At 37.2% G+C, this 27,951-nt stretch overlaps 1 protein-coding gene and 1 long non-coding RNA gene across 7 annotated transcripts in view; one reads left to right on the top strand and one right to left on the bottom strand.

Moving 5' to 3' along the window:
- The window catches only part of PLEKHH2 (pleckstrin homology, MyTH4 and FERM domain containing H2), a 53,349-nt gene extending 30,042 nt beyond the window's left edge, over window positions 1–23,307 (top strand). For all 6 annotated transcript variants that reach the window (XM_039698030.1, XM_039698028.1, XM_039698031.1 and 3 more), the window contains 19 exons: window positions 787–923; window positions 2,001–2,111; window positions 2,375–2,461; window positions 2,964–3,122; window positions 3,374–3,454; window positions 5,599–5,778; window positions 6,557–6,665; window positions 6,769–6,881; window positions 8,966–9,145; window positions 11,088–11,185; window positions 11,652–11,829; window positions 13,469–13,624; window positions 14,864–14,961; window positions 15,337–15,478; window positions 16,215–16,360; window positions 17,931–18,060; window positions 18,946–19,032; window positions 20,726–20,863; window positions 22,199–23,307. In XM_039698030.1, the coding sequence (XP_039553964.1) occupies window positions 787–923; window positions 2,001–2,111; window positions 2,375–2,461; window positions 2,964–3,122; window positions 3,374–3,454; window positions 5,599–5,778; window positions 6,557–6,665; window positions 6,769–6,881; window positions 8,966–9,145; window positions 11,088–11,185; window positions 11,652–11,829; window positions 13,469–13,624; window positions 14,864–14,961; window positions 15,337–15,478; window positions 16,215–16,360; window positions 17,931–18,060; window positions 18,946–19,032; window positions 20,726–20,863; window positions 22,199–22,381 (2,513 nt within the window). In that variant the 3' untranslated portion in view covers window positions 22,382–23,307. The remainder of the gene's footprint in view (window positions 1–786; window positions 924–2,000; window positions 2,112–2,374; window positions 2,462–2,963; window positions 3,123–3,373; window positions 3,455–5,598; window positions 5,779–6,556; window positions 6,666–6,768; window positions 6,882–8,965; window positions 9,146–11,087; window positions 11,186–11,651; window positions 11,830–13,468; window positions 13,625–14,863; window positions 14,962–15,336; window positions 15,479–16,214; window positions 16,361–17,930; window positions 18,061–18,945; window positions 19,033–20,725; window positions 20,864–22,198) is intronic.
- LOC120497023 lies at window positions 3,592–27,881 on the bottom strand. Its single transcript, XR_005626411.1, has 3 exons — window positions 27,747–27,881; window positions 25,398–25,488; window positions 3,592–4,969 (listed from the first exon to the last, which is right to left on the bottom strand). It is a non-coding gene; the product is annotated as an uncharacterized LOC120497023 (long non-coding RNA).
- Window positions 27,882–27,951: the final 70 nt, after the last annotated feature.

Here is a 27,951-nt window from a genome sequence, read left to right as displayed (position 1 = left end):
CCCACTCCGAAAGTCTTGGTGGCTTACCAAAGCCTTTTTTAAGAATAAAATTAGCAAATGAGTTGGGAAATTATTGAAACAAAGGAAAAAAACTAACCTTGAAGAGTGAAACACTAGTCCTTACAAAAGAAGACGTTTACATACATGAAGAAATTTCTGTAATGAATGAGGGAGGAGTTTGAATTTTTATTACTGATCCTCTAGAATTGAAAGCAGGGTGCATTTTTTTCAGGATTAAAGCTAATAAACTCTAAAATCCCCCTGAAATATGGAAATCAAGCTTTTAGAAAACCTTGGTATACAAATCCATATTGATTGCAAAACACAGTCACGTACAGCTTCAACACAAAGCAGATGTTGAGTATGACTTCTTAGTACGCAAGCAGTTGCCTGAGAAATCGGGATGCTATAGTGAGTGAGAGAAAGGAAGGTTGCTTAGTTTAATTAAAGATCCTGGTTTTGTTTTTCTAGACAATGATTCCTGGTACTAACTCCCTCCTTAAAGAAGCTGTGGTAATGTAACAGAAGGTGATAATATACACAAGACATTTTTTTGTTTTTCCATTTGCAAGGGACTTTAGTTATGAATAAAATGAGAATTAGCACTGTGCTAATATTTCAGTGTGCTGATACTCTAAAAAATCCTTGGTTCCTGATGGATCTATGTTGATACTTATGTTTGCCTGCAGATTCTATTCAGATGTTTTTTCTGCCATTCTGATCTCAGTTGTTTCTAATGTAATAAAAAAAAATATATAAAGAACTCTCTTTCTTCTTTTATCACAGGTGCATCTCTGTCTTCTGTGACCTCAGAAAGTGACTATGCTATTCCTCCAGATGCATATTCAGTAGATACAGACTATTCAGAGCCAGAGCAGAAACTTCCTAAGACCTCATCCTCATCTAGTGATAATGGAAAAAATGTGAGTACTGAAGTTCTGTGAAGAAGTGCACCTGAAGTACTGTGTGTATTTATGTTCAAATACAGCTACCAAACCTTTTCATTCAGTCTTGCTGACTCACAGACTGCCTTATGAATACAAACAGTAAAATATACCAACAATGTTAGCCAAGTAAGACTGTAACTAGTAAAGAAAGTGGAAGATAATTCTAAGCTTTCCTAGATAATGAAGGAAAAATAGCTCGACAATTCCAGAATACCATTCAAATTACTTAAAATTTCCTTTCTTGGAAAGCAGGTCTGCTATCAGATGCATATGAAATACTCAAAACAGTTTAAAATTATGATTTGAATAGTTAGGTAAATAGAAGGGCATTCCAAGAAGGAGCTGAAGTCATCAGTGGAAATCTATGTGCAGTAATAAGTTTCTATCCTTTCCTCATAGAGGGAAAACATTAGAGAAATCCTAGAGAGAGTTTCATGTGAAGACAGACCAAAGAAACCAAACCATTATGAGGTATTGGTCAGCCTCCAGGAGCTTTTAATGGTTTGTGTTAGTTGTTAGTGTCTTAGCATACAAGTGGATTGACTACCTGCTGATGAAAATTATTTTAGGCTTTCTTCACAGAGCAAAACTGTGAACTCTATTCTGCAGATGCAGACACTAGAGCTTTGTGAGGAGCTCGGAATTACAGTGCTTTAGATCTGGTTTTCGGGTTAGGACCTGGAGCTGGGAAAAAAGAATGCATTTATCTTGTATTCATCTTGCTCCTTCTTTAATATAAACAACTAGAAAGTAAAATCAGAACACATCATATTCTTCATTCTTTTCTGTAGTTTGGGGCACTTACTCTCCTTCATGTACTATAACAGTAAGTAGGGCTATTTATTAGTTATCCCATGTGCATGACATTTGTCTTAATTGATGCATGTAAAAACATTGTCCTTGGATTAGAAGTTTCATCAAATACTGTTATTATTTAGCATGCTTTTAAGTCATTAATATATCTCTATGTGTGTATTTTTACCTATTTCTGAGGGACAGACAGAGGTATATATGTGTATCTAACCACTTTTTATCTTATTTCTAAACAACCAGGAACCTTTGGAAAAATCTGGATATCTGTTAAAAATGGGTGGTAAAGTAAAGACCTGGAAACGACGGTGGTTTGTGCTTAAAGGAGGTGAATTGCTGTATTACAAATCTCCAGTAAGTACATGTAACTTACCTGTTGTTTTGTATTAGATTGTTTACTGATAATCTAAGGCTGCTAGAAAGGAAAAAAAAATGCACTTCTGGTTTCTGTGCTGTTAGAGAGTGATTCAGTAGTCACTTCCTCAAGAGGTGTACAAGGTACACAGTGTCTAACTAGAAAGTATTTATCAAGATTAATGTTTAAATTAGTCCTATATTAATTTATTGCTGTTTGTTGGTAGATTAAAATACTCTTTTTCCCATTCTTTCCATACCAGAGTGATGTTATTCGAAAGCCTCAAGGTCAAATTGAGCTTAATGCATCCAGCCACATTGAAAGGGGTGATGGAAAACAAACAATTCAGGTGCCTGCTTTTCTCCTCTGCTGGTGTTTCAGCATTCCCTCTATCCCCAAAGCCAGCCCCTTGTTCCAGTCCCTGTTGCACTGGAAGTCCAAGTGTGGACTTGTAATTAAATAATCAGAGCCTTTCATTTGAAACCAAAAAATTGTTTCAGTAACAGAAAATATAAACAGGCCTACCTGGAGTCTTGTTTGTATTGCCACAAAGGTTAGATCATCACATATGGGATAGAAATAAAGAGAGCAGTCATGGGGTCAACCATTTGGATAGAGAGAATTAATTTGTCTGAAAAGAGGAGTTTTCTCAACTTGCTATTCCAGATAAAGATTTAGAAAGAGTGTCTCTGCTCTGTCTGGTCATGGAATGTTTCATTACTAAAAAGTACTTTGGGGAAGATAAACTCCCCAAAGTGTAAAGCTACACTGGGTGGTGTGTGTTACAGATCCCACACGATGAGGTCAAATACGTCAATTGTTGAAGCTCAAGACTGTTTGTTACTTCACAGCTGACCACAGAGAAACGGATATACTACCTGACTGCAGATTCCCCCAACATCTTGGAGGAATGGATCAAAGTACTGCAGAATGTTCTTAAAATACAGGCTGCCAGCCCACTCTTTGTACAGTCTGAAATCAAGCCAACCATGAAAGGATTACTTACGAAGGTAGGAAAACACTTCTTCCCCCAGTCTGCTTTATTGTTTAGGCCAACACTGGCCTTACTGTGCTTTAAATGAGCATCTCATCTAATGCTCTGATTCGTATGCCCTTAATAGAGTTACACAGTTTAAATTTTATCTCCAGTAATGTGGATAGGAATTTGAACCAAGAAATGCATCTCCAATATCATCAAAGTTCAGAGATGGTGGAAATATTTTCTCTGTCTGTGATTATAATTGATGTTCTGTAATTACAGGTGAAACATGGATATTCCAAAAGGGTTTGGTGTACCCTAGTTGGAAAAATCTTGTATTATTTCCGTAATCAAGAAGACAAGGTAGGTTCCTTTCTTGTTTCTTCAGAGAATGTAGACTTTAAACAGAAACCTACAGCTTTATTAAGGTACAGTTGGCCTTGGTATTATACACAGATTGTCAGCTTGGAAGATTTTGTCTAACAGCCAGCAATGCAGACTACATCCATTGGTCTCTTTCTACAGGATGTGATACATATTATGCATGTTATCCCTAGCTGAAGGGGGACACTGGTTTGCCTGGAGTTCAGGTGTCCCTTTCTGACAGGCATCAGAAAAGACCCAGCTGTGATGTGGTTCTGGAAGCAGACCCTTTCTTATGCCTCTTGCTGTGGGCAGTGACTGCAAGTTTCAAGAATTTAAATGTTCTTTCTGTCCCTCAGTTGACTTCCAAATCCTGTTCTTTGGTATGTCACTGTACATCCACAGTGCTGCAAGACCTAGGACACTTCCTAGACATGACTTTCACCTGCACCTTTGCTCCCAAGGCATTGTATTTTCTCACCAAGAAACATGGAGGCAAGTCAGAAACAGGATTTTGAACAGTCCACTGAGCCATTATAAAAAAATCAGTAGAAATTTTCATATTTGTGTACTTCTGTTTTAAGAAGACAATCACACTGGAGTCAGTAATTCCTAACTTTTGTGTAGAGCCAGTTATTCCCTTTGTCATCCTTTCCTTTTATTCCCATTTTAAACCTCAATGACACCCCATTGCTAGAACTGTATGAGTAAGATAGCAGTAACCATCCATCAAAACATTTTATTTTAATTGCTCTTTAAAACAATGTAAAACAGGGTTTGGGCATCAACTGGCTAAAGTGTAAGCTCAGAGACATTAAAATTAACATAAAATTTCTCCTAGGGAAAAATCTCTATGTTTAACATATCTGAATTTATATATTTTTACCACTGAGTATTTTGGCATTTTAGCATGCTCTTTAGTTAAGAATTTTGCTGGATTCTGAATATTTCCCTCACATCTGGAAGAAGTTTAGCTGCCCTTTTAAAGTAAAATTGAAACAAGTTTGCTAACTTGGAACAGAATGAGAATTCAGCTTTTGTAAGCAGAATATGTATGAAAAGTTTTCCAAAACTACTTTATTTCTAATGTTCAACAATATGCTAATTAAAATCATGTTTTCTGTAGCTGACTGTGCCTGTGCAGAAATAAATTACACAATCTGCAGTGGTTAATACAATAATGGAGTCCATTTAATTGACCTCCTTTCAAAATGGAATTCAAACTAAAAAGCCAGCCAATTGTGTTTTAGTTAAACTTGGTGAATAAATCAGTCTTGACTACTTACATGTGAAACGACATCTTTTGATTCTCAGAATCTTATCTTACTCAAAAAGTTGAATGCTTCAGAAGCACTACAGAAAATACAAATCACCACATCATTCTTTAATCCTTACCAGTGGCGCTGTGGGAAGGGAGGGAGTTTTGTGCAGAGCCAGCTCTCTCAATCCTGTCACCCAGTTGTGAAGAGATTTCATGCTGTATTTATGTTTGTTGAGGCTTCCTGTTGATAAGGGCTATGAAATAATTACTTCTGTGAAAATTTCCTCTTGAATGGCTTTTTTAGATAAAATATTTTCTGCTAAATGACGCTAACTACATAAACATCTCAACACTGAAGCTCTGTGATCTCTCACACTGGAGAAAGAAACCAACTAGAAGGTCTATCACACAAAAAAATTACCTTTTGAATTTAGAGTATGAACAAACCAATACATCAACAATACATTCCTGTCCTCTAAAATAACAGCATCATAATTAAAGTTCTAGGCTTGACACAGGAAATTTTTGCTTGGAACCAGGTTTGGGAACTCTGAAGAATGACTTCTTTCACCCTAACATACATTTATTGCATTAGCTATATATAGAGGCAGATCTGGAAAAGTATTTTTGAAAACCTCATTTTTAGACTTTGGCACATAACAGTCTCATTTTGCTGTCTGCAACATCTGCTTATCTGATATTCCTTGGCAGGACTGAAAATGAGTAAATACCAATGGGTATGGATGGTAGTTCATGTTTTAATTTCTATTTGCAGAATAAGAAAAAATTGTGTATAATAATAAATATAATAATATATAATTCAAAATCAGTATGCACTGAAACAAACATTACCCCTCTCACCATTTCTGATATTTACTTTTAGTTTCCTCTTGGTCAAATCAAGCTTTTTGAGGCAAAGGTTGAAGAAGTTGATAGGTCCTGTGATTCTGATGAAGATTATGAAGCCAGTGGTCGCAGTTTGTTATCAACCCATTACACTGTTGTTATCCACCCCAAAGACCAAGGACCCACTTATCTTCTTATAGGATCCAAACACGAGAAGGTAATAAATGGATATTTTTATTGAGCTTCGGTCGCACTTCTGTGAGAGTGATGCTGTGATATGAATATTTCTTGAGAAGGAGAAGGACTACAAGTCACCTGGCTTGTATTTTGATATCCTAAGGAGAAGGTTCTGCTTTATTATCAATTAGTCTGCAAATCAATGCTAGTGTAGGTAATCCTTGTTAAAACAGACAAAAATATGCAGGCTTGCCTACATAAGTAGACAGTGCAGAATATCTTATATGCTGTAATGAGAATTTTGCTCACATACAGTAACTTGTAGACAGAATTGTAGCTGAGAGGTTACAGGGTACTTACTAATACCCATTTTCACTGACAAAACTAAGATAGCACAGACTTGCCCTACTGTAGTAAAGCAGCAATGAGAGGTGGGGATAAAACCATTTTTATTATTGTTGCTTCATTGTTCCCAAGAAATCTTGTAGACCTTGTTTTGCTTTCTGGACTTATCCCCAGGTTATCAGGATCTGGCAGTGATAAAAATGATTTATGTAAGCTTCTGGAAGAGGAAAGGAAGAAAGCCCTGACAATTAGACATGATTTCTGAGGATAAAAACTTTTGGAGAGCCCTGTCCCATCTTCCTTACTTAATATTTGTAACATAGAGATCATGAACGTGTGTTTATTCAACCAAAGGCAAACTTCTTTGGGCTTCAAAAGGAGTGCATGATAGGGTTTCAAGTTGAGAGCAGAATCCTGATGTAGCAGTTCCTTCCAGCACAGAATGAGTGAGCTGCTATGTTTTTCTCCCTTAGGACACATGGCTTTATCATCTGACAGTTGCAGCTGGAAGTACCAGTGTAAATGTTGGATCTGAGTTTGAACAACTTCTTTGCAAATTATTAAATGTGGAAGGTGATGCCAGTAAGTTTATTTTCATTTCAACATATTGATCTTCCAATGCTTATTTAGTAAATGTACTTATGAATGGAATTAATTGCAAAATGTATATATTTTATCTGTTTAGCTTCTCAAATTTGGAGACATCCTACCCTTTGCCATAGCAAAGAAGGAATTACTTCCCCTCTTACAACATTGCCATCAGAAGCCTTGCAAACTGAAGCAATTAAATTATTTAAGGTAAGGCCATAGCAGATGCCTTTTTTAATAACTGACTATTTTAACTCTTTGCTAAAGAATGGCTGTTAGTTGGCTTACTAGAGCTATTCAACAGCTAAGAAAAAAGAGATGTTTATCTTTAGTGGAGGTAACTAATGGACAGCAGCAAAATTATTACCTCACCAAAGACTATCACACCCAGTGTAAAGATGACAAGCAGTTTAGGCTTCAGCTTTTGGTGTTCCTACTTATTTGATAAGTTATTGATAAAGTAAAAGTTAGTAGAGAAATCCATGACCACCATGAGTGATAATAATTTTACCTTGAAGTTCATAGCTCCAAAGAATCCAACAGCATGGACAGATCTCTGCATTCAGAAAACAGTATCTGAAATACTATTTTTTCAGTTAGGTTCAGGGAAAAAATCATAGGCAAAAGTTTTGTTGGAGACACATTTAAATAACTGGGAGATCTTTTAAAAATCAGAAGAAAAAGAAAGTAAATTTTAAGTTTAGGCAAGTCATGGATTATTTAAAACTGAGATAGAAAGCAGGGATTGTTTGCTCTTTTTAATAAAAAGAAAATATTTTCATATGAAGTAGCTATTCTTTAAAGAGCAATTATTCATTAATATAAATAGAGAAAATATTCCATAGAAAAAGTATTTCACAAGAGTTGAATTAATTTTTAAAGATTCTCACAGATCTTTAAAAATACACATACATATATATGTCCCAGTGTAGTAAAAATGCTTTATGATTAGGAGACACATACTGGTTCATAACCACTGAGCCACAGCTAGGTTCTTGAGAAATTGTGTGTGCCTTACAGCTTTCCCAGTTGCAGGCCAGGTGGGTAGTTGATGCCTATGAGAGGGAGTATGCTGCAATGCCATTATCTCCTTACAGGCTGTAAAGGCTAATTCAGAGACAAAATACAATTTTGCTGTTCCTTTGTCTGTACGTTGTGAAATAAATTACAAGTTGGAAGGCACGGAGGTTGGATAAATGAACTTTCTCTACAAAACTTAGATGAGTCTAAAGAACAAATTCCCTGAAGCATGCACTATCTGGAGAATTTTGATGTAATGGTTCAGATCTAGAGAGGAATTCAAGACAAGCACTGTATGTTTCGTCATGGACACTTTTAGGCAAACTTTCCAGGTTATTACTCTGGGATGTTTGAAGCACTTCAAAGAAGTACATCCATCTTATTTTTTGCACTCCTGCAGCACAAAACTTTACAAGGAAATGTACTTCTTTGATAAAAAAAAAATTTACATCTACTTGAAAATCACTTTTCAGACCTAATTCAAATCACAGACACTTTTCTAAAGTAAATAAATTAGAGATTACTTATAAGACCTTTATTGAAACCCTGTATAAATCAGCTTAGAAGTCAGGTAGGGAATTTAGAAACAGATCATGCCATGTTTCAGTTATCCCATTTATGATAAAAATAGACTAGAAATAGATTGGGCTTCAATCAACTTCTTGTATTTTTGCTTATATCACTTTAAAATGTAACTATTCTATACAGTACATGCAACAGGTGATATATATACTTTCTTCTAAAATGCTTAACATGTGGCTTTCTAGAGACAGTACTGGGTATAGGCAAGGTCATACTTAACCTACAGTAAAAATACCATGGAAAGCCAAGATGTAAATCATTGGCTCTGAGTTATGGATTTTTTATGTGTATATGCTGCTGTGTTGTGCTATTTACAGAAGCATTTTACATTGTCTGGCACTCAGAGCTGTAGACATTGCATTTCCAAGTAGAGGGGTGAGCTGTGTTCAGCATGTCCTTAAACTTGCCTGCCACCAAAATTCTTCCTACTCCTGTTACAGTTCACTCCATTGGATACAGAGTGAAACCATGGGTTGTAGGAGGTGTTTCATCTCAAGTCTCTGTATTTCATCCATTCTGGCCCCTTTTCACCCCATTTTGCAGAACCAGCAGAGTTTTCCAAGTCTACTGGTAAACTTACAAATTGTGATTTCAATTAAAGTACACTTTTGATATACAGAACATTTTACATCTTAAAGATTTGGCAAATCTCCCTTGCATGTAAACTCACTTGCTTATTATTTTATATCTAGACCTGCCAGTTGTTTATAAATGCTGCAGTTGACTCTCCTGCCATTGATTACCATGTATCTTTGGCCCAAAGTGCTTTGCAGATCTGCCTCACACATCCTGAACTTCAAAATGAGATCTGTTGCCAGCTTATTAAACAGACCAGGCGTCGACATCCACAAAACCAAGCAGGACCAATACAGGTAACCCAGTATTTATTTTAATGGTAGTGATTTCAGCAGCAATGAAGGAACTACACAGAGTGTTTATGATGGTAAAGACACTCTGTTCTTCTGCAGCATCTGCTGAGTTAAGATCCAATTCACTGCTGCTGTGTTTTCCTGAAACAAAGCTGATGCTATCCTCCAACAAAGTATGTGTATCTGGTGGTAGATTATATCTCTGCCCATGCTGTTTGTAAAGGGTAGACATAAAATGAGCTGTCTTCAAGTCAAGTGTTAAGAAAGAATGTACGAAACCTAATTCTTTTTTACTGCTCTTTCCTAAGAGAGGTGCTGCCTCAGGAAGCTTGATGTGTTAAACCATACAGCAAATGACTCAATAGCATGAGTGTGAAGTAAAGCTGTGGTGCCATGTAGTGGAATATCAGGTTTCTGATGGATGTCCTCTCTTGTGTGCCATGCTGTTCTGCATTCACCCTGCATGCTACATTATTAATACATACTTGAAATTCCTCCCTTTGTTCACTGCCAGCTATTCACTGCTATCCAGATACAAAATGAATTGCACTTGGAGCTTGCATAGAATTAACAGAACGTGACACTTATGATGGAGCAATACCTACAGAACTAGAAGACTAATCAGAAAATGGGAAAGAAAGTCACCATATCAGGGCTTCTGTAATAGACACGTTTTTCTCTTACTATAGAAAATAGACACATGACCAGCAGCCATACCTATTAGCTAGAAACAGCCTGTACCTGGGAGATGGCTGCTGTGTGGAGAGGCACTGGCACGGGCTGCCCAGAGAAGCCATGGGTGCCCCATCCCTGGAAGTGTTCATGGCCAGGTTGAACTGAGCTTGGAGCAACCTGGTCTAGTGGAAGGTTTCCCTGCCCAAGGCAGGGGGCTGGAACTAGATGATCTTTAAGGTTCCTTCCATTTTATGATTAAATGTGTGCATTGCTAAAACATTCACAAAGGTTTTATAACAGACATGGTACATTCATGTCACTTAGCACACACTGAAGCTACATATCGCTGATGGAATTTAAACTTACTATAATTCTTCTTTGGTACTCTTCTTACCAGTGGCAAAGCCTTCCCTCTGATGAAGATAAGTAAGTTGTTATCCTGATCCCCTGGAACAATGATTTTTAAGAGCTAATACATGCAGTAAAATGTTTTCAGCCTTACACTAAGTTTTTTAAGTCCTAAATTCCTGCTGTTGTCTCCTACCCTTGATTCTCCTGCAGTGTATACCATCAACAGAGCCAGTGCTATCTCCATCAAAGTATAAATATTTGATGAAAGGGAGTATCTGTGCCAGTGCTGTCAAATTTCTATTTAATACCAGGCAAGGCAGATAAATCAAGATAGAGAAACATCATTTTTTAAATCTTAGTGTGAAGCATTGATGTACTGATTGTGAGAAAAACGGTTGCAACATTAGTAAGTTTATATCAGGGTACATGAGAGCACTCTGTATTAAGTGAAACCAATGAATACATACTGAGCAACAACAATATACCAAAATATTGAATTACTGGTTTTTTCAAAGTTACTGCAAATTTGGTAGAAGAAAAAATGTCTTATGTGTTGCTTCATAATATGTGTAACAGGAGAGCTGAATTAAAATTGCACAGGCTTCTCCTCATATCATAATGCTTGGCCATGCAGCCTAAGTATTTCTTTTCCTATGTATTAACTGCTTTTTATACAAACTCAGCTGCTTTCCCATTTCCAGCCCCAAAAGAAACTTGGTGTACACATGTAAATAGACAGAGAGTATTTGGCCTTTCAGTGAGGTTATATGCTTATTTACTCAGCTTTTTCTCTGTTTTTTTCATTCCTATTTCAGCAGTCTCAACTTGGCACAGTAAGCTGCACTGCTGGCCAGCAGCCACAGCAGGAAGTTTTATGTTGTAGGATGTTTAAAACAGTGAATGTATTCCTTTTGTTCAGGGCTTGCAGCTCTTGGCCCTCTGTGTTGGACTCTTCCTGCCCCAGCATCCATTCCTTTGGCTTCTTAAACTTCACTTAAAGAAGAATGCAGATTCCAGGTGTGCCTGAGTATTATTACCCAGCTAGTCAACTGGTCTTTCTGAAGTACCTTGTTTTCAATCTTTCCTGTAATGTATCAGATCTTTTGACATATATTTTAAAATTAATTTGAGTAGAATTGCTTCTAAAATATAGTACATATTACTTCTGTGCATCACTTGGGAAAGTTGTAAATTTAAAAAAAAATTTTGCAGTGCATACTCTGACTGTATGTTGCAAAACTGTGAAAACCAAAATATGGCAGTTACACAACACACCCTGAACCATGTTCATCTTTGGCACAATTCTGCTGGTCTCAGTAGACTAATTCTCTTTCTAATTCCACGTGCAAAAAAATGTGTTGGAAATCTCAGAGAGTGAAATCTGCATGCTCCTCCCATCTGACCTCTCCAGAAATATTCACTCACAATTTACTATCCTTTCAATCAGTCCCCAGGAATTGCCTTATTTCTCTTTTTGCCACAGGACTGAATTTGGGAAATACGCTATATATTGCCAGCGCTGTGTAGAACGGACCCAGCAGAATGGAGACCGAGAAGCCAGACCTTCCAGAATGGAAATCCTTTCCACTCTCCTGAGAAATCCCTACCACCATTCCCTGCCCTTCAGTATTCCAGTTCATTTCATGAACGGCATATATCAGGTAATGTCATGCAGGCCACGAAATCTGAGCTCTCCCAACCCCCTGCTGTCAGCAAATACATGAAGCAGTACATCAAAAAGAGTAAGGTAAACATGGCTCAAGTTTCATCCTGTGCCAGTGCCAGCAATGGCAGGCACAAAGTACTTGTGATCTGATTTGATCAACTAAGAGTAAAGGTTTGGGGGAAAATCTTGAAGAAAAAAGTAAAACCTTGTAAGAGTGAGAACCGCCAAAGCTCTGTTTCTTATTTAACCTGACCACCAGATGAATGAATTAGACTGAAGGAAAAGGAAAGGTATTAAATTCCACTTCCTTTCATCAGACATCTTGTAAGTTAAATATCTCAGTGAAGGCCTGGAAGCACAGCTGTAACTCCCATTATCAGTCCTGAAGGATAACCATATTTGTTACAGAACAAACATGGCTCCATTCTTAACTCTCTGGGGACGTCATTAGTCAAAGCCCCTAGGAAACATTCCATGGGCTTCCAAGCATGCTGCTTCACATCCTGGTTTATGTTTCCAGCTGTGAGAGATGGCTGAGATGACTTTCAGCAATTCATAGTCTTCCTAGATAGAAAGCAACTTTTTATATGAAATCAAAGCTATATCACTTTTTTTTTTTCAGATTGTCACAGAAGTACTTTGCATTTTTTCATCTCTAAGTTTCTTGATTGCTTACTGCTTGCCCAGTAAAACATAAAAAAACCCCAATATCCTTTAAATCATCCTAAAGGGTTTCAAAATTGAAGTTTGGAGAAGAAAAGGAGTAACTGCTCATTAGTTATTTACTGCGCAAAACTGTATCATTACAAGAGCTAAGAAAATTGTAATTAAATACGTAACTTCCTTCAGTGGGATCAGCAAATAACAATTATAGTGGTATTAAAAACTCTTGTATTAACCTCTGAAGATTAATCAGATTTTTATTTTAATGCCATGCACTGAGAAGTTCAAACAATAGTTCACTATCCATTTTCAAGACATTTTTTTACCAAAACATTTTCAACATGTCAAATACAGGAAAACACTGTCAATACAGATTGAAGTGAACATCAGCCACTGCTATCTGTAAAGAACCTATTTGCCATCTCTTGCTAAAATGCTTCAGTACCAGTCACAGCAAATAGAAGTTCATATTTGGGGAAGTAAAATTTAGAAGGTTCTGTATATTACTGACCTATGTAATAGTGACAAAGCAACATTCATAAACTGTTTTAGATCTGCCAGTGTAGATCTGTCACCTGATATCCCTCTAAAGTTGCACATGATTAAAAATTATTAATTGATCTCATTTGCTTCTCCACTATATTGAAAGGTACAGGAAATTATAATCTTAATCTATCAAGTAGTATTTTTCACAAAAAGCTCAGACACTAGACGGCTATCTGTCAGATAAGTTCTGTAACAGAATTCCAAGTGTAACAAGTGCAAGGAAACCAATTCCACTAAACTGACTTCCCATGTGGAAATATTTTTCAGGCCTTTTATGGCAATTTTTGATTTCCAATTACAGTAATGGATGAAATGGGTCTTATAGTTCCACCATTATTCTAGAAGTATTATATTTCAAAATCTCAGATTTAAAGGGGGAACAGGTATGTGTTTGATAGCAAAATACTATTTGGATTCTTTTTTAGGTTGTTGGGTTTGATGCCTCTACTACAGTAGAGGAATTTCTGAACACTCTGAACCAAGACACAGGGATGAGGAAACCAGCTCAGTCAGGATTTGCACTGTTTTCTGATGATCCCTCTGGCAAGGATATAGAGCACTGTCTTCAAGGAAACATCAAGGTAAACAAAAGGCTTTAATGGACTGTACATATAAAAACATAAAGTATTCAATGAACTATAATTAAAAGCTTTCTCCAAGAGATCTGTATTATTCAGAGAAGTAACAGCTGTGTTAAAAAACAAAAAATAAGCTGTTACAGTTCTTTAAAACTAAGAAGCATTAGAGTCAAACATGGATTTAGAGACTTCAGTCAACATTTTTGATATAGCTCCAAAAGATGACCATGTGAGGTCCAAGAAGTCATTGATACTGGGATGGAGATCTCGGGAAATTTAAAAAAAAATGGTTCTTTCTCTAATACAGAATAGACTTAAGGCTGAGTTTAAGAAATTTCCAATTTTTTCCTTGCCATTGTCCTGAATTATAAATTTTAGCTCCCTCTATTGCTAGAATTAAATTCTTAGCAGTAAAGTGTGACAAAACATAATATAATCTGTGCTTTAGTAAAATATTAGTTACTTTCCAAGTCTTTTAGCAACTAATGAATCATTAAATTTTTGTGTTTCTACCATGTAGCTTTTTGCACCCTTTGGCCAATGCTCAGCTGCACTTTTGAGTTACAAGGTGTGGTACAACCTGGCCTTGGTGATAAACAAGCAGTGCCACCACGATCAGAAAAATTACCACATGGAAAGCAAAATTTATAAAAGATGTACTGATTTTCTCGGTAACTGTAACTTTAGAAACTACTCACATTACTGCTTCCAGGAAAGCTCTTTTATGAAGGAATGAAGCCCAGTTGGGGTCCTAGGATCTCTGTTCTACCTCCTCCCCATCTGCCCACCTACTCACCTATACAGATTCTTGTGAACCCTTTTTGGTGCATTTTTAAACAAACTTCATGCCAACTTTATAGCAGTTACTAGAAAGGACCTGAAAAACTTGGGCATGTAGTAGAAGGCAGAGATGAAAGGCATTTGATTAATTACATAACAACTCACTCTGTGTTATTACACATTCATTGGCAGCTGCTAAATCAAGTACCTGGCCTTTCCATGTTATGGCTTGTTTCCAAAGGTAGTGTGTGTATTGCAGGATAAACAAAAACAAAAAATGTTAATTATTAAACAATTTGACTAAGAAATACAAGTAAGGTTATACTTCAGTGAGTTTAAAAATTCAGGCTGTGTATGTATCTAATAACTGATAGGTAGAGGACATTAAAATAAGTTGACAGTTTCTTTTCAAGGTGTTTTCAAATAGGAAAACATGCCAGTTTTGTATTGCTTTCCTTCTAGATCTGTGACATTATTTCAAAATGGGAGCAAGCCTCCAAAGAACAACAGCCCGGGAAATGTGAAGGCACAAGGACTGTCCGCCTTACTTACAAAAACAGGTTTGTTTAGCAACAATAATATCTCTGCCTTGTCCCGAGATTTGTTTTTCAGTTTCTGCAAGTTTCTTTATCTGAGAAACACTGGCTGACTTGAAACTTGCAACAAAAATAGTAAATGGGTGTAACTGGACAATATTTTTTTAATAGTTACCTTTTTTTACTTCTTAAAGAGGTGAAGAGGGCTGCAAAAAATCCCCACTGAAGTCAGAAGACTGACATGAAATATTTACCCACTGGTTCAAGTACAAGTGTTGCTCTGCTAATGTGTTTGGATGCTGAAATAAACATGTCACATTCAGAGCAGATACTGCTAATCCTCAGGGCTAATGCATTTCCGTGTCTTCTTTATTTAATAACTTTCTGTCTTTTCTGTAGGCTTTATTTTTCAGTTCAAGTTCATGGGGAGACAGACAGAGAGAAGCTGCTGCTAGTGTATCAGACAAATGATCAAATAGTCAATGGACTTTTCCCTGTAAACAAAGAATTAGCAATGGAATTGACAGCCCTTTTAGCTCAGGTAATCTTTATGCATGGATAACTCACACAGCAGTTTTTCAGGAGAAAATCTTAAACAAACTGATCCAGGATGGCTTGACACTCAATTGACCTTCACCTTTTACATATGGGTGTGCAGGAAACAGATTGGGCTGGGATCTTTGTGTAAGGCAATTCTTAACTGGAGTGGAAATGCTTTACAGCATTCGCTGCTGCTGGCACCAGTAAGGTTAAAATGTGCTTTCCCTCTTACACAGCAAGGCCCTCTGGCATTTAATAACATGTAATCATGTACCATTTCTTCATTCACTATTCCTTCCATGATTTCTGCAAGTTAATTCTCCAAAGTAACAGCTCTTCAATCAAAGTCTTAAGTCTTTTACTAGGCATGGTCTTGATAGGATGTTTTATTTTTTAAAAATTAAAAGCTCAAATGAAGGGTTTTGAGAAAGTAAGTTGATGTTGTTATTCAATAAATGTAAACTGATTTGTGTCAGCTGGAGATACAGCAATATAAGAGCAGAAGTAATATTATGTCTGTAAAATTTGTGTTTGATATTTAACTTTTTTCCATGGTAGACAGAAAATAAGAAAGAGAAAATCACTAGTGTGACTTTTTTATCAATGAAAAGTATACATTATTTGACAAATTTGCTTTCTTTTATACTTGGTAAAACAGATCAGAAGATAGTTCATAATATCCAGCTAGAAAATTACTTTAAAGTAACAAAAAACTTTTTTAATGGACTTTCCCTTAGGTAGAGATTGGAGATTTTGAAAGGCCTTTCTCAACTCCAGCAGGACAAGTCAATTCCCAGTCCAAGTCCAACCAAACACTAAAGCAAGTTTTGGAGAGATTCTACCCTAAGAGATACAAGCAAGGTTGTTCAGATGAACAGTTAAGGTGAGATGGGCTTGTTGATTCATATTCTCTAAAGATCTAGGAGCGAAAAAAGGAAGTTTTAAATTGTCATTGGGAATAACATATTGTTGAGCTGTATTTGCCTAAACTTGTGTTTGAAACTCATTCTCTTGCTAATCTAAACAACCCATTTCCTTTGCACATTTCTACTCTAAACAAAGGACCATCATTAATAACACATTCCAGCAAAAGACGTAGCAGTTACTACACAGTGTTACAAAACCCAGTGATTTTGAAATTCTTATTTTTCTTACACAGCAAATCTAAACGAGGTCTGAGTGTGCAGGGACTAAAGAGTTATTGAAGTAAAGGACATGAGGACATGATCTGTTTGTTATTCTAGTGTGCAATCTCTGGCAGCTACTCCAATTGGCAATGTGTAACTTAGTGGACTTAACTGGTAAGGTATCACTTTATTTAAAATTAATAATCTGCAAGGCACTTAAATCAACACCTACTGACATGAAAATGAGCGGAACAGTGTAATAAATTATAGTGATACAGCAGTTTTGAAGGCCAGTAAACATCATAGAAATGTTCTTCAGTACAGAAAATTTTCAGGTTGAGAAAATGTAAAGCTATTATTATATGCACATAGTAACATTATTACATAGAAGACAATGGGGCATTCAGACTTACACAATTAACTTCAAAGAACAAATTATAAAAGCTCTCAGATTAGATTTAACTCAGGGAGGAAAAGTAAAACAGCTGTTGAACTGTTTAAGTAGTCCTACACTACCAGCTGGCAGAGCTGGAGATCTGTGGCATAGGGAGAATGACTCTGTGCCTGCCCTATTGCCTTTGGTTTTTTTGCTAAGGGTGCAGTTTTACCTCATAAACAGCCAGACCAAAGCTGCAAGTGATGGATCTCCCTTTAGTACCCATTAGCCCTCCCTTTTCTTGGGATACATCTAATAACCTTATGGCTGCTGGGTAAGTCATCCCTGCAGATCTAGTGTCCTAGAAAAGTATTCTGGTCTGGGGGTTTTCTGAGAAAATTAGTTTTTCCATAGTATTGAACCAACTTGCGAAGGAGTCACACATTCACAAAAGGAGCCAGAAAAAAAGCCCCAGTGTGAGCACACTGTGCATCAGGAGTGGCGTTCTGGGCAGCAGTGCCCAGACACACTAAAAGGGAGTAGTGCTAAGCCACGTCTTTCATGCCTTCTACCAGCCACAGGTAAGATATGTGCTAAGCTGGATGGATTTTTGGAATGACAGCTGACATAGCTGTTGAGTACTGATAAAGGTACATTGATTCTCTGTAGAGACACGTTAAAAGCTGTCCCAGACTTTCTGCTTTATGCTGCAACTGCTACATCAATATTTAATCATAATGTTCCAGAAACTAGAAGATACTTCATCATTTTCATGTGTATTAAAACACTAAATGACATTTTGGATTTATTTAATGCTGTATCAGTGATAGTCCTTGTATTAACTGAAATTACCATTTTAAGAAATGGATTCTTTTGTTGCTCATTAAACTCGCTGTGGGCAAGCATTGGAATTCCCTTCAGTAAGTAAATTCCATCCTTCATTTCAACAGACAGCTTTGCCAGCGACTGTCGACAAGATGGATGGCTCTCCGTGGGCACAGTGCCGCAGACTGCGTGCGCATTTACCTCACCGTGGCCAGGAAATGGCCTTTCTTTGGGGCTAAATTGTTTGCAGCAAAAGTGAGACATTTTAATGAGTTTGATTGGGGAGGGGGAGGACGGGCTTAAATATAAGAAATATTTGCAAATAATAGTACATTTTTGTTAAAAATAACTGTGTATACATGAGCTGATTGAATCTCCTGTCAAATTACTTCTTAAGTCATAGACTGGTGAAACATAATAGCCATAGTACTAAGTGTATCATAATAGTAACTTTCCAGTACTCTTGCTGCTTATTTTACATTATTAATCTGTGTTTCCATTTCCTTCTATCTTAGTTTGAGATAGCCTTTTAGGTTTAGACTCTTTGCTTGATAACTAATAGAACATTGAAAAGGTATCATTAGCTGGCTGTGGAAGCTCAACCTTGCAGAACTAAATGTGGTTAAGGTTATTTAGAGCACTCCCTTCTATGCTGGCCCCTTCTCAGTTTCTCTTAACGACTGGTATCTTAATTCTCTTGATTCAAATAACAGCTCTGTTAAACAGAACTGTCACCTCATGCCTTCAGTTTTAATAGGCAAACCCAGCATGTGTGTGTGTGTATAAACATATATATGTATATATATAATTGCTTGTCAGCACTCTCTTCTTTGTGTATTTAGAGATATGAGCTAGTGGACAAACTGTAAAGACACCTAACTATTTTATTAATGAGACTATATGTTTTATTGGACTAAGCACCAGGGTAGGTTTCAAGTATATTAGTTTGAGTTCATTGTTCTGCCACTGGCCACATACATGGCTTTGGGCAGGTATTTAAATTCCTTTCCTGAAATTTACACTGAGAGGGAACTGAAGAGGGAACTGTGGATGGAGAGAGGTCTATAATAGCTGAGAATAATAATTATTCACATATTGCCTCATTTTGAAGTAGTAACTAAAGAACATTTCTCTTTGTAGCCTCTAGCAACAGCCTCAGTTGAGAAGTCCTTCATATGGTTTGCTGTCCATGAAGACGGCATAAGCATCCTGGACTACAGCTCCATGGTAAGTGAAATTTCTGTTTCAAATTTGGTCAAGATAGATTTTAGTACTAATTATTTGGAGAGATTCACCACCATACTATCTAAAAGATGGCATTAGCTTTCCATGCTAAGTTATCTAGTCCTTCTCTTAAAGCAAAAATTCATTCCTTTTAAAATGCTCTAATGTTATCGTCACTACAGTAACATTAATAATAGAAGTAAGTAATGCATTCTTTGCACAGAATTTATTTTTGTTTATCAGATACAGTTTTTATATCATTTAATGAAATGTTAATGTTTTAATCATTCAGATGTCAGGAAATCCTTAGTTATTGTAATGTTATTACAATAACATTAATTTTCTTTTCCTGGAGACTTAATTTTCCAGTATTATTCATAATACATACACTCTGCAAAGAGCAGTTACTTTAATAGATTGTTATTTTCATTGTATTATTTTTGTTTAATAGTAGGTAACATAACCCAGTGTTATTTAATTATGTCATTTTAGGCTCAGATTTTTCTTTGATTTGCAATACAAGTTTTCATAGAAAACGACTCGTAATCAGTGTAAAAAGCAATGCCTGAGAAGATCCCTGCTTTCATTTATATCCTGCAAAGAAAAAGAATGGCATGCTGCTATTAGCAAGTGCTAATATTGAATATCAGAAAATTAAAATCTCAGCTTTATAATTGTGCTGATATGGGCCTTTTCATTACATTTCTTTGCAGTTAAAGGAATAATAAAACAAAGAGCATGAGGAGAGGAAACAGCAGCTCTCAGGGAACAAGCAAAATGTGCTTGCACCAGACTGCAGAGAGCTCAACAAGCACTGCTTCTGGAGCTATGGCATTTCTGTAGGGCATTGTTAAGTACTGGCAGGCCTTACCTGACATTCAAGGAATGCTCAGCTTCAGGCAACACTGGGATTTTCTGTAGGAAGGATCAGGGACATCAGAAATGATGTTGCAAGGGATAGGGATAGTAGTATTTCAAAACTGGGGCAAAAAGAGTTTTGCTAAAGAAGGAAACTAAGTCAGTTATTGTACAAATGTTGTCTGACAATGAATTTTAAATGCAAACATCTGCAGCAAATTAATATGAGATATAACAATAAATTAAATGCTGATCTTAACTCGAAGGCCACTATTGTGGTGTTAAACGCTGAACAATAAGAATCAAGGGATAAAAAGCTGAGGAGCCTTGAAGAGCATTTTTGTTTCATCAGAGATGTAAAAAAAAAGAGAATGGAACTTAATTTGTGTTTGCAAAACATACCACTGCACAAAAAGAATACCTGGAGTTAAATTCCTTCAGATGTCTCATACTCTGGCATTTAATTTCTTTAGATACTACTTCAATTTCAAATGGAATTCGGAAGATTAACTTCTTTCACAGTCAATCATGATTTGGGTAAATGGAATTACACACTTGAATTGAAATCTTCTTATATTTTTTATCTAATTAATTTGCAATAGAAACAGAGGTCAAACTTAGGAGCTTTATCATCTACAGTGAAAATTCCTTATCATGAAGGTCTAAATGAAGCTATCCCAAAATTCATAGTTAATTTCAAGATCCGTAAGAGGCTAGCTCCATTGAAAAATATAGGTGTAATGATATTTTTAAAAGAAGAATTTGTCATCATATGTTTTTCCTGCATTGTCCTGCTTAATAGCTTTGTGTTTTGTTCTGGGGGTTTCCTTTTTTTCAGCGACTGACTGTTACATACACATACAAGAGCCTGATGACTTTTGGAGGCTATCAAGATGATTTTATGCTGGTTGTTAACAATGCTCAGACAAAGGAGAAATCAACTGAAAAACACCTATTTGCCATGACAAAGCCAAAGGTTAGTCTATTACCTGAAACAGTTTCCATCTGCTTTTGTGCTCTCTCTAGTGAGTAATCCCTACCAGATGTGAAAGATTAAACCCCTTTTTAAATCCCAGCCTGCTCAGATTACTGGTTTTTGCCACATGATTTTGAAGAGCAAATAATTAGTACTGTTAAGGCTAACTGTGACAGTACTGATGTGTTCCTGTTCTTTTCATGTCCCTGTTTGTAACATTCCAGATTTTTCATAGAATGACAAAGAAGGCTTATAAGGACAGAAATTACATGCAGTACCTAAAACCTACTCTGTTTGCCTAATCAGCACCAGAGATGATTTTTCAAAAAGTATGTTTGAGATCTACAGTGAAACTGTAAAACACAACATCTGAAAAATCAGCCATTTCTTAAAAATCCTAGGATATTTTTCCTATTGTTAAAAGGAAAAAAAAAGAAATAAAAAAGAAGAAATCCTACTTTTAAAATCTATATTCACTCCTTCACTGGTAAGACTGACTATATTGAAAGAAAAAAAAAACAAAAAACAAAAAACAAAAAACAAAAAAAAAAAAAAAAAAAACAAAAAAAAAAAAACCAAACAAAAAACCCCCACAATCTAAAGGTTTTGCTGTTAGTTTGAACAAATTTATGGAATAATACAAAATTCCACATATAAATTTGGTTCAAAACATGATTCTTCATACAAATGAGCATAGTAAAACACACATGTTGAAGTTTCCTTCAGATTGTGCCCTTATAGAATCACAGAACAGTTTGGGTTGGAAAGGACCTTAAAGTCACCTGGCTCTGACCCCCCTGCCCTGGGCAGGGACACCTTCCACTAGACCAGGTTTCTCAGAGCCCCATCCAAGCTGGCCTTGAACACTTCCATGGATGTTGCATCCACAGCTTCTCTGGGCAAGCTGTTTAGTATCTCAGCAAGTTTCATACGGGTCACAAAGAGAAAATATGATTAAAACCTCCCCAAAGTCTTTATTCTCTTCATCTACCCTGCATCTTGAGTTCTCTGAGCTCTCTGGCAAAACTACTCAGCGTGTCATCTTTTGGACTTCAACATCTCTCTCAAAATTAAAGAAGTCATCTCTGAATCATTTAAGACTGTGGAAGACAAAGTATCTTTGATACGTCCTGATGGGAATAACATTACATTATTTAAAGGAGCAATAAAAAAAAGTTTTATTAGTTATCTCCTTTCCCCCCATCATTAATTTGTTAAAGTACAAGTACTTATCCACTTGATGGTGATTGTCACTTGCTAAAAAGTTAGCTATTTTTTCAGCAGTCAAAACACATCACTGTATTTTTCAAAGAGTTTTGTATGTTCCTGTTATAGATTCTTGAGATCACTCTACTGATTGCCAGCTACATTAACAACTTTCATCAGGTGAAAGGAGCTGCTCATCACCTCTCTGCTCCAGCATTACTGGCACCTCAGAGTGGACAGAAACTCAAGGAAATGGGGAGCCAGCCACTTCTTGCAATCAACAGACCAACTAAATGTCCCACTTTGTTATGAAAGGATTATGTATCATAATAACTCATCCTTGTTAGAGGGTTTCTACGTGGACTGAAAACCTTCTGATGTACAAGATGTAGAGCATAAGCAGCTCCATAAACAAAAGGAAGGTGGACAGGTTTACATTCATTCAGTTGCATATAAAAGGAGTACCCCTTAAATTAAAGCTCTGGCCTGAGTTGGAAAGATGTTGAGTCAGTTTAAGGGTTATGATTGAGTGGGGGTTGCTTGTGCCTACAGCTCAGAAAAATACATCTGTTTATAATGATGCAGAAAGGTGTCATTGGAAAAAACTGTATAGATTTTACAGTTTTACAGATATAATCTCAGGGACCAAAGTGTCTTCAACTCTTCATCTCTTATTTTTCAAAATTAGACCAGCTTTATAACTTTCATTTTGAAAAGGGATTTTTGTTTAGAAAAGCAGTCAAACACAAAATACTTTTCACTTCCAGCACCATCCTTATTTGCAACAGAAGCATCATGGGACTAAAAGGAACAAATTGTGTATAACTGTTTCTACTTTGGAAAAAAAACCAAAACACAAACACATAAGCACATAATGTAACTATTACAAATTTAAACAGCATTGTCATGATACACTCTAGCCCTTGTTATACAGCTGTTTTACTTGGCAAATCTTCAGCCGTGGTCTGGTGAATTTCTAAATAAACCTCTGTTCCAGCCTTTTGAAAAAAATCTAAATTGGATAGGCACTGTATTTATTACAGTTTTGTTAAACAACACCCTTACCTCATTTCTCCTTTAATCCAGAATAATAATATAATATAGATAGCAAGAACAACTCACAATTCAAAACACAAGAACAACACAGAAAACCATTGACTGAAATGTTGTGAATAAACTTGGAGACCTAAAATTCATGTACAATATGTATAATGTATATACATTGAGTCTGAATAATATTTACTTCTTGTTTTTAATTTGTATCTATAAATTTCCTGTTATAATACTAATATAATGTTCTTGCACACTGAAGACATGATGCTGCATCTGCACTATTGGACCTAGGAGCACTTTCCAGTTGCCTTTTTCAGGTGCAAGCCTCAGTGCTACACAGGTCAAATGTATAGAAATTACATTCATTGTTTTTCATCCAGTCCTCTCTTTTTTGTTCCAATGCGAATAAACCATTTTGCAGGCTCCAAAATGAATCAGCACCATACTCTCACAGATAATTTAGGTACAACCATGAAAAAGGTACTCAACATAAATCACTGGTTCATGGACATTTTACAGTTTCCACTTCGGCTCATGTTAATAATCACAGATCATTAATCCCTTACAGCCAGTCCTCATTAGTTTTTGTTTGATTATTACTTAAACTGAAGTAATTTCACAATTAAAAATCTCTGGTGTATGTTCTTTAAACATTTCAAATGCTCATACTGAGAGAAAAGGTATTTTCAGCTTTTTGCCCTCTATTAAAAGCAGGGAGTATCCTCTTAAAGAATTAAAATAGACTGGAAGGGAGATACAGGCCATGAAGAGAACATGGTCTTAAAAAGGAGAAAGGCAGACAGGCAGAGGCAGGCTGGCTTTCTTTAGAAAGCTCTCAAAGTCCTGCCAGGGCTACTGAAGTCCATAGGATTCAAGCACCACTTGATGAATGGTACCACAGGCCAACCCAACAACTCAACAACTACAGCCAAACAACTCACATACTATATCCAGATGCTTTCACTTTTGCAAGGTGGAAAGGGCTTCCTGGTAAATTCCACCCTTTGGTGGTGTCTGGGGCAACAGACCCTTCTCTTTCCATGAGGCAGGGCCAGCAGGAGGTTTTACCTCCTCCTTGGCAGCCACTCCCCTGCCATCATCCAGGGAAGCATCTTGGGAGCTACAAGAGACCAACTGCATTACTTCTTGTGTTGCACCCCATGGGAAGTGGTACAGATCCCATGGTGAAATTCATTTAGGAATTAACACCCCTTTGCAATCAGCAAAACAATTAACTTTCAGATTTGAGGAGGTAAGGGTGCTTACAAATACTACATGTTACTGCATCAGTTAGGTCACAGTATAAAGAGTCTCAAATGTGATTAAAAACTTCAATTTACAAACACAAAAGTCTTCTTGTAATCATGAAATTATGATAGCCTGGAATACTCCAACCAGTAGTATTTCCTAATTGTCCAGTTTCAAATGAGTATGTGGGAGATCACCTTCTGTTATTAGAAGGGAAAAAAAGTGGAGCATTTTGCTAGTGAGCTTGATAATGTAGTTTTTAAAATCTTTGTTGAATTTTAACACAACATGATAAACAGTACAAACAGCTGATATGCACATTTGGAGATTTCATTAACAACATTACAAACAGTTGTTGCATAAAGCCCTGTATAGTCCTTGAGCAGAGTATGACCTTCCTGCCTGCCTTTGGGTAGGAAACTCCATAGACACTGCTTTGCTTTTTTTGTTGAGCTCTTGCTGCTGCAGTATGTCCCCACATCATCGTAGTCAGAAGCAATTCATGCATTAGTTCCCTTTTCTTGTCATGACTTTGCAGACTTATGAACTGTTTGTTATAGGTCACCATTAATCCCACAGTCAGATGACCAGAAATGCTGTGTTATTTTATGAAATAAATGCACTCACAGTTACCGTGACAACCTGTGTTAAACAATGGAGCTGCTTCCAGTTTGATTAGCAAGAGTGAGGTTTCTGTAGTGACAGTAACCTCAGCAGACACTTCCCCTCAAGGTAACAGGGTCAGCAAGTGGAGTCCCTTTCATGTGCAGGCACACTCCCTAACACAGCTCTGCATATCTCAGGGCCTTGCTCCACAGTAATCAAGCTCCAGAGCTACTTAAGGAATACCACACAAGGCAAGGACAGCAGGCTGAAAATTTTACAGTCCAAGCAGATAATCTGTTCTGCCTTGCCCACCAGCCCAAGCCTCATGAGTGATCCACAGCTCAGTCTTAACCTTAAGTTATCCACCAATGTGCTACCTAACCCATGACTGAAGCCCAGGTAGGAAGCTGACCTTTCTCACCTCAGCAGTGATGATTCTGTGGGAGCTGTCAATGAGCAGCAGCTTCTGGGACTGTTGCTGGAAAACTTCCTATGCTCAAAGCTTGCAGAACCTAGGTTGTAAAAATATTGGCAGGATGGGATTAATATGTTAGCACATGCAAGGAGACTTCACCTTCTACCATGAACTTCAGAATACCTTTCATGCTTGCTTTGAGTTAGTGGTCAGAATCAACAATCCGTGTAAATGATCAATGAATCTGAGCTTGACAGTGACTGTAAATGTCTGTACAAACAATCACATTGCTCTGAAAAGACTATTTGGAATGCAATGTAAATTAATACATTACTTGAACTTGACTTCGCCGTGTCAGTTTTTGAGCAGCAGTGTTAGCAAAAGAACAGCTGATTTCTAGAACAAGCAAGACCCATTTACTCCTGTAGCACACCAGGGAAATGATAAAACTTTAAGATGTTAATACAATCCATAAGTTCAATGGGTTTTGTTATTTTATATTTACATTTTGTTTAAATTTGAAATAAAAGCATATATTTCCCTATGAAAGAAAGCTGATAGGTATTTGGTGTTGAAGTTCTTTGTCAGACTACCAGTTTTCATAGGTTTCAATGGTTCCTTAAGGAAGAAAATTATTCTTGTGTAAAGGAATGCAGAACTTAAAGCTTTAGGTGGAGTTTTAATTGTCCACACAGCTTAGTACAATCCATTAGTTTGAGTTAATTTTAACTAAGATGATAAGTAACTCAGTAATATTGAATTAGGGGGAAAAAAAGTTTTGTATGTGTGTTGTTTTGGGTATTCTTTAAAGTTTATTAGGGCAAAAGAAACACAGAAAGTTGAAATATAAAATACTGAAAACTCCAATTTAAATTCCAGATTGGGTTTCAGTACATTTACACACTTTAACTGTGCTCAGATCTGTACTGCAGCATCTTCCCAACATGCCACCTCTGACAGTGAGTAAATCACTGTGAAAATATTTTGCTTTTTATACTCTTGTTGTTGCAGTAATGCCTGCATAGGTCATAGCGCCAGGAGCAATTCCTACCATAGCTTTGCTGACTTAGGCAGAGCAAGAGCAGCTTTGTCCAGGGACTTTACTACCTCTAGATGCTGATTACAGATCAGCACTGGCTGCATATATACACCAAGGTATCAGAAGTGTTCTGTTGAACTGAAATTGATGAAAGAAATGCACTCAGACACACATCACCACGATCTGCGCTGCATAACACTACATAATTAAGTTTCTTTCTGGATTTTAATTAGTAAGACCATGGTTTCCATGGGAGGTTAGCGAATTCCTGGTAATTTGCATGCAAAAATCTGGAAGCAATTAAAAACAACAAAAATAGCCATATAAAGGCTTCTGGAACTGAAACTGAGTGATGATGCAAGCTAAATTTAGAAAAAATAATCTTACTTAAAGAATGAGCATTACTTGGGGTCAGTGTTAGGATACTCAGCCTTCTTTGGGTAAGGAAGGAATTGTTAAAATGAAATCTGAGTTAATCATTATGAATGAGGCCATTTTCCTGGCTTTGATCAAACAGGTAACTGAATGATTTTAGTCAGGTTTTTCTGTCTCCACTCTCCCAAGATACAAAGCAGAGGAGAACTGTAACTTCTGTCCTGGATTTTGGGCTACTTCTCGGAGGTAGGAAACTTTAGACTTGTTGGGTTCACCTACATCCTATGCCCATTTCATACTCAGGGTCACCCTGCTGTTTTACTGCACCCTTTAAATCCTACATTCTAATCCAAACCCAGCATTTTTGGACTTGATTTTTTATAATCTTATTTGAAATAATCCAGCCCATGTCTGTCACAGTGTCTTACTTTGTATGCCACTTGTAACTACGAAGCCACAGAAACCCAGAATGGGTCAGGTTGGAAGGGACCAGGCATGGTCACCTGGTCCAACCTCTCTGCTCAGGCAGGGTCATCCCAGAGCACATGACTCAGGATTGTGTCCAGATGGTTCCTGAGTGCCTCTGGTGAGGGAGATCCACAGCCTCTCTGGACAATCTGTTCCAGTGCTCGGTCACTTGCGCAGCAGAGAAGTTCTTTGTCATGTTCAGGTGGAACTTCCTGTGCATCATTTTCTGCCCAGTGCCTCCTGTCCTTTTGCTCGTCACCACTGAGCAGAGCCTGGCTCCATCCTCTGACACTCCCTTGGGACACTGGCAGACACTGGCGATGTTCCCTCCCAGTCGCGTCTCCTCGAGGCCCAACAGGCCCAGCTCCCTCAGCCTTCCCTCCTAAGAGAGATGCCCCAGTCCCTCACCCACCCTCGTTGCCCTCCGCTGGACAATAACTGCACAACAATTTTTGTAAAATAACTACACTTACTGTGTGTTACACAGCAGTTCACAGGGAGCAGGAACTACTCAGGCCTCGTTTCGCTCCCTGCGCGGGTAACGAAGCTCACTGTGGACCCTGAATTTACCAGGAGCCAGCGCTTAAGGCCGAGCTCACATAAGACTGCCGGAGGTGCTGTTTCCTTATCCCTGGCTTCCTGCACAGCTGGAGTATTTTGTCCCCTCACAAGAGCGGC

Source organism: Passer montanus, unplaced genomic scaffold (genome assembly GCF_014805655.1).
Source record: "Passer montanus isolate IOZ18808 unplaced genomic scaffold, ASM1480565v1 scaffold12, whole genome shotgun sequence".
NCBI classification, from domain to species: Eukaryota; Metazoa; Chordata; class Aves; order Passeriformes; family Passeridae; genus Passer; species Passer montanus.
This window is presented reverse-complemented; position numbering and strand designations above follow the sequence as displayed.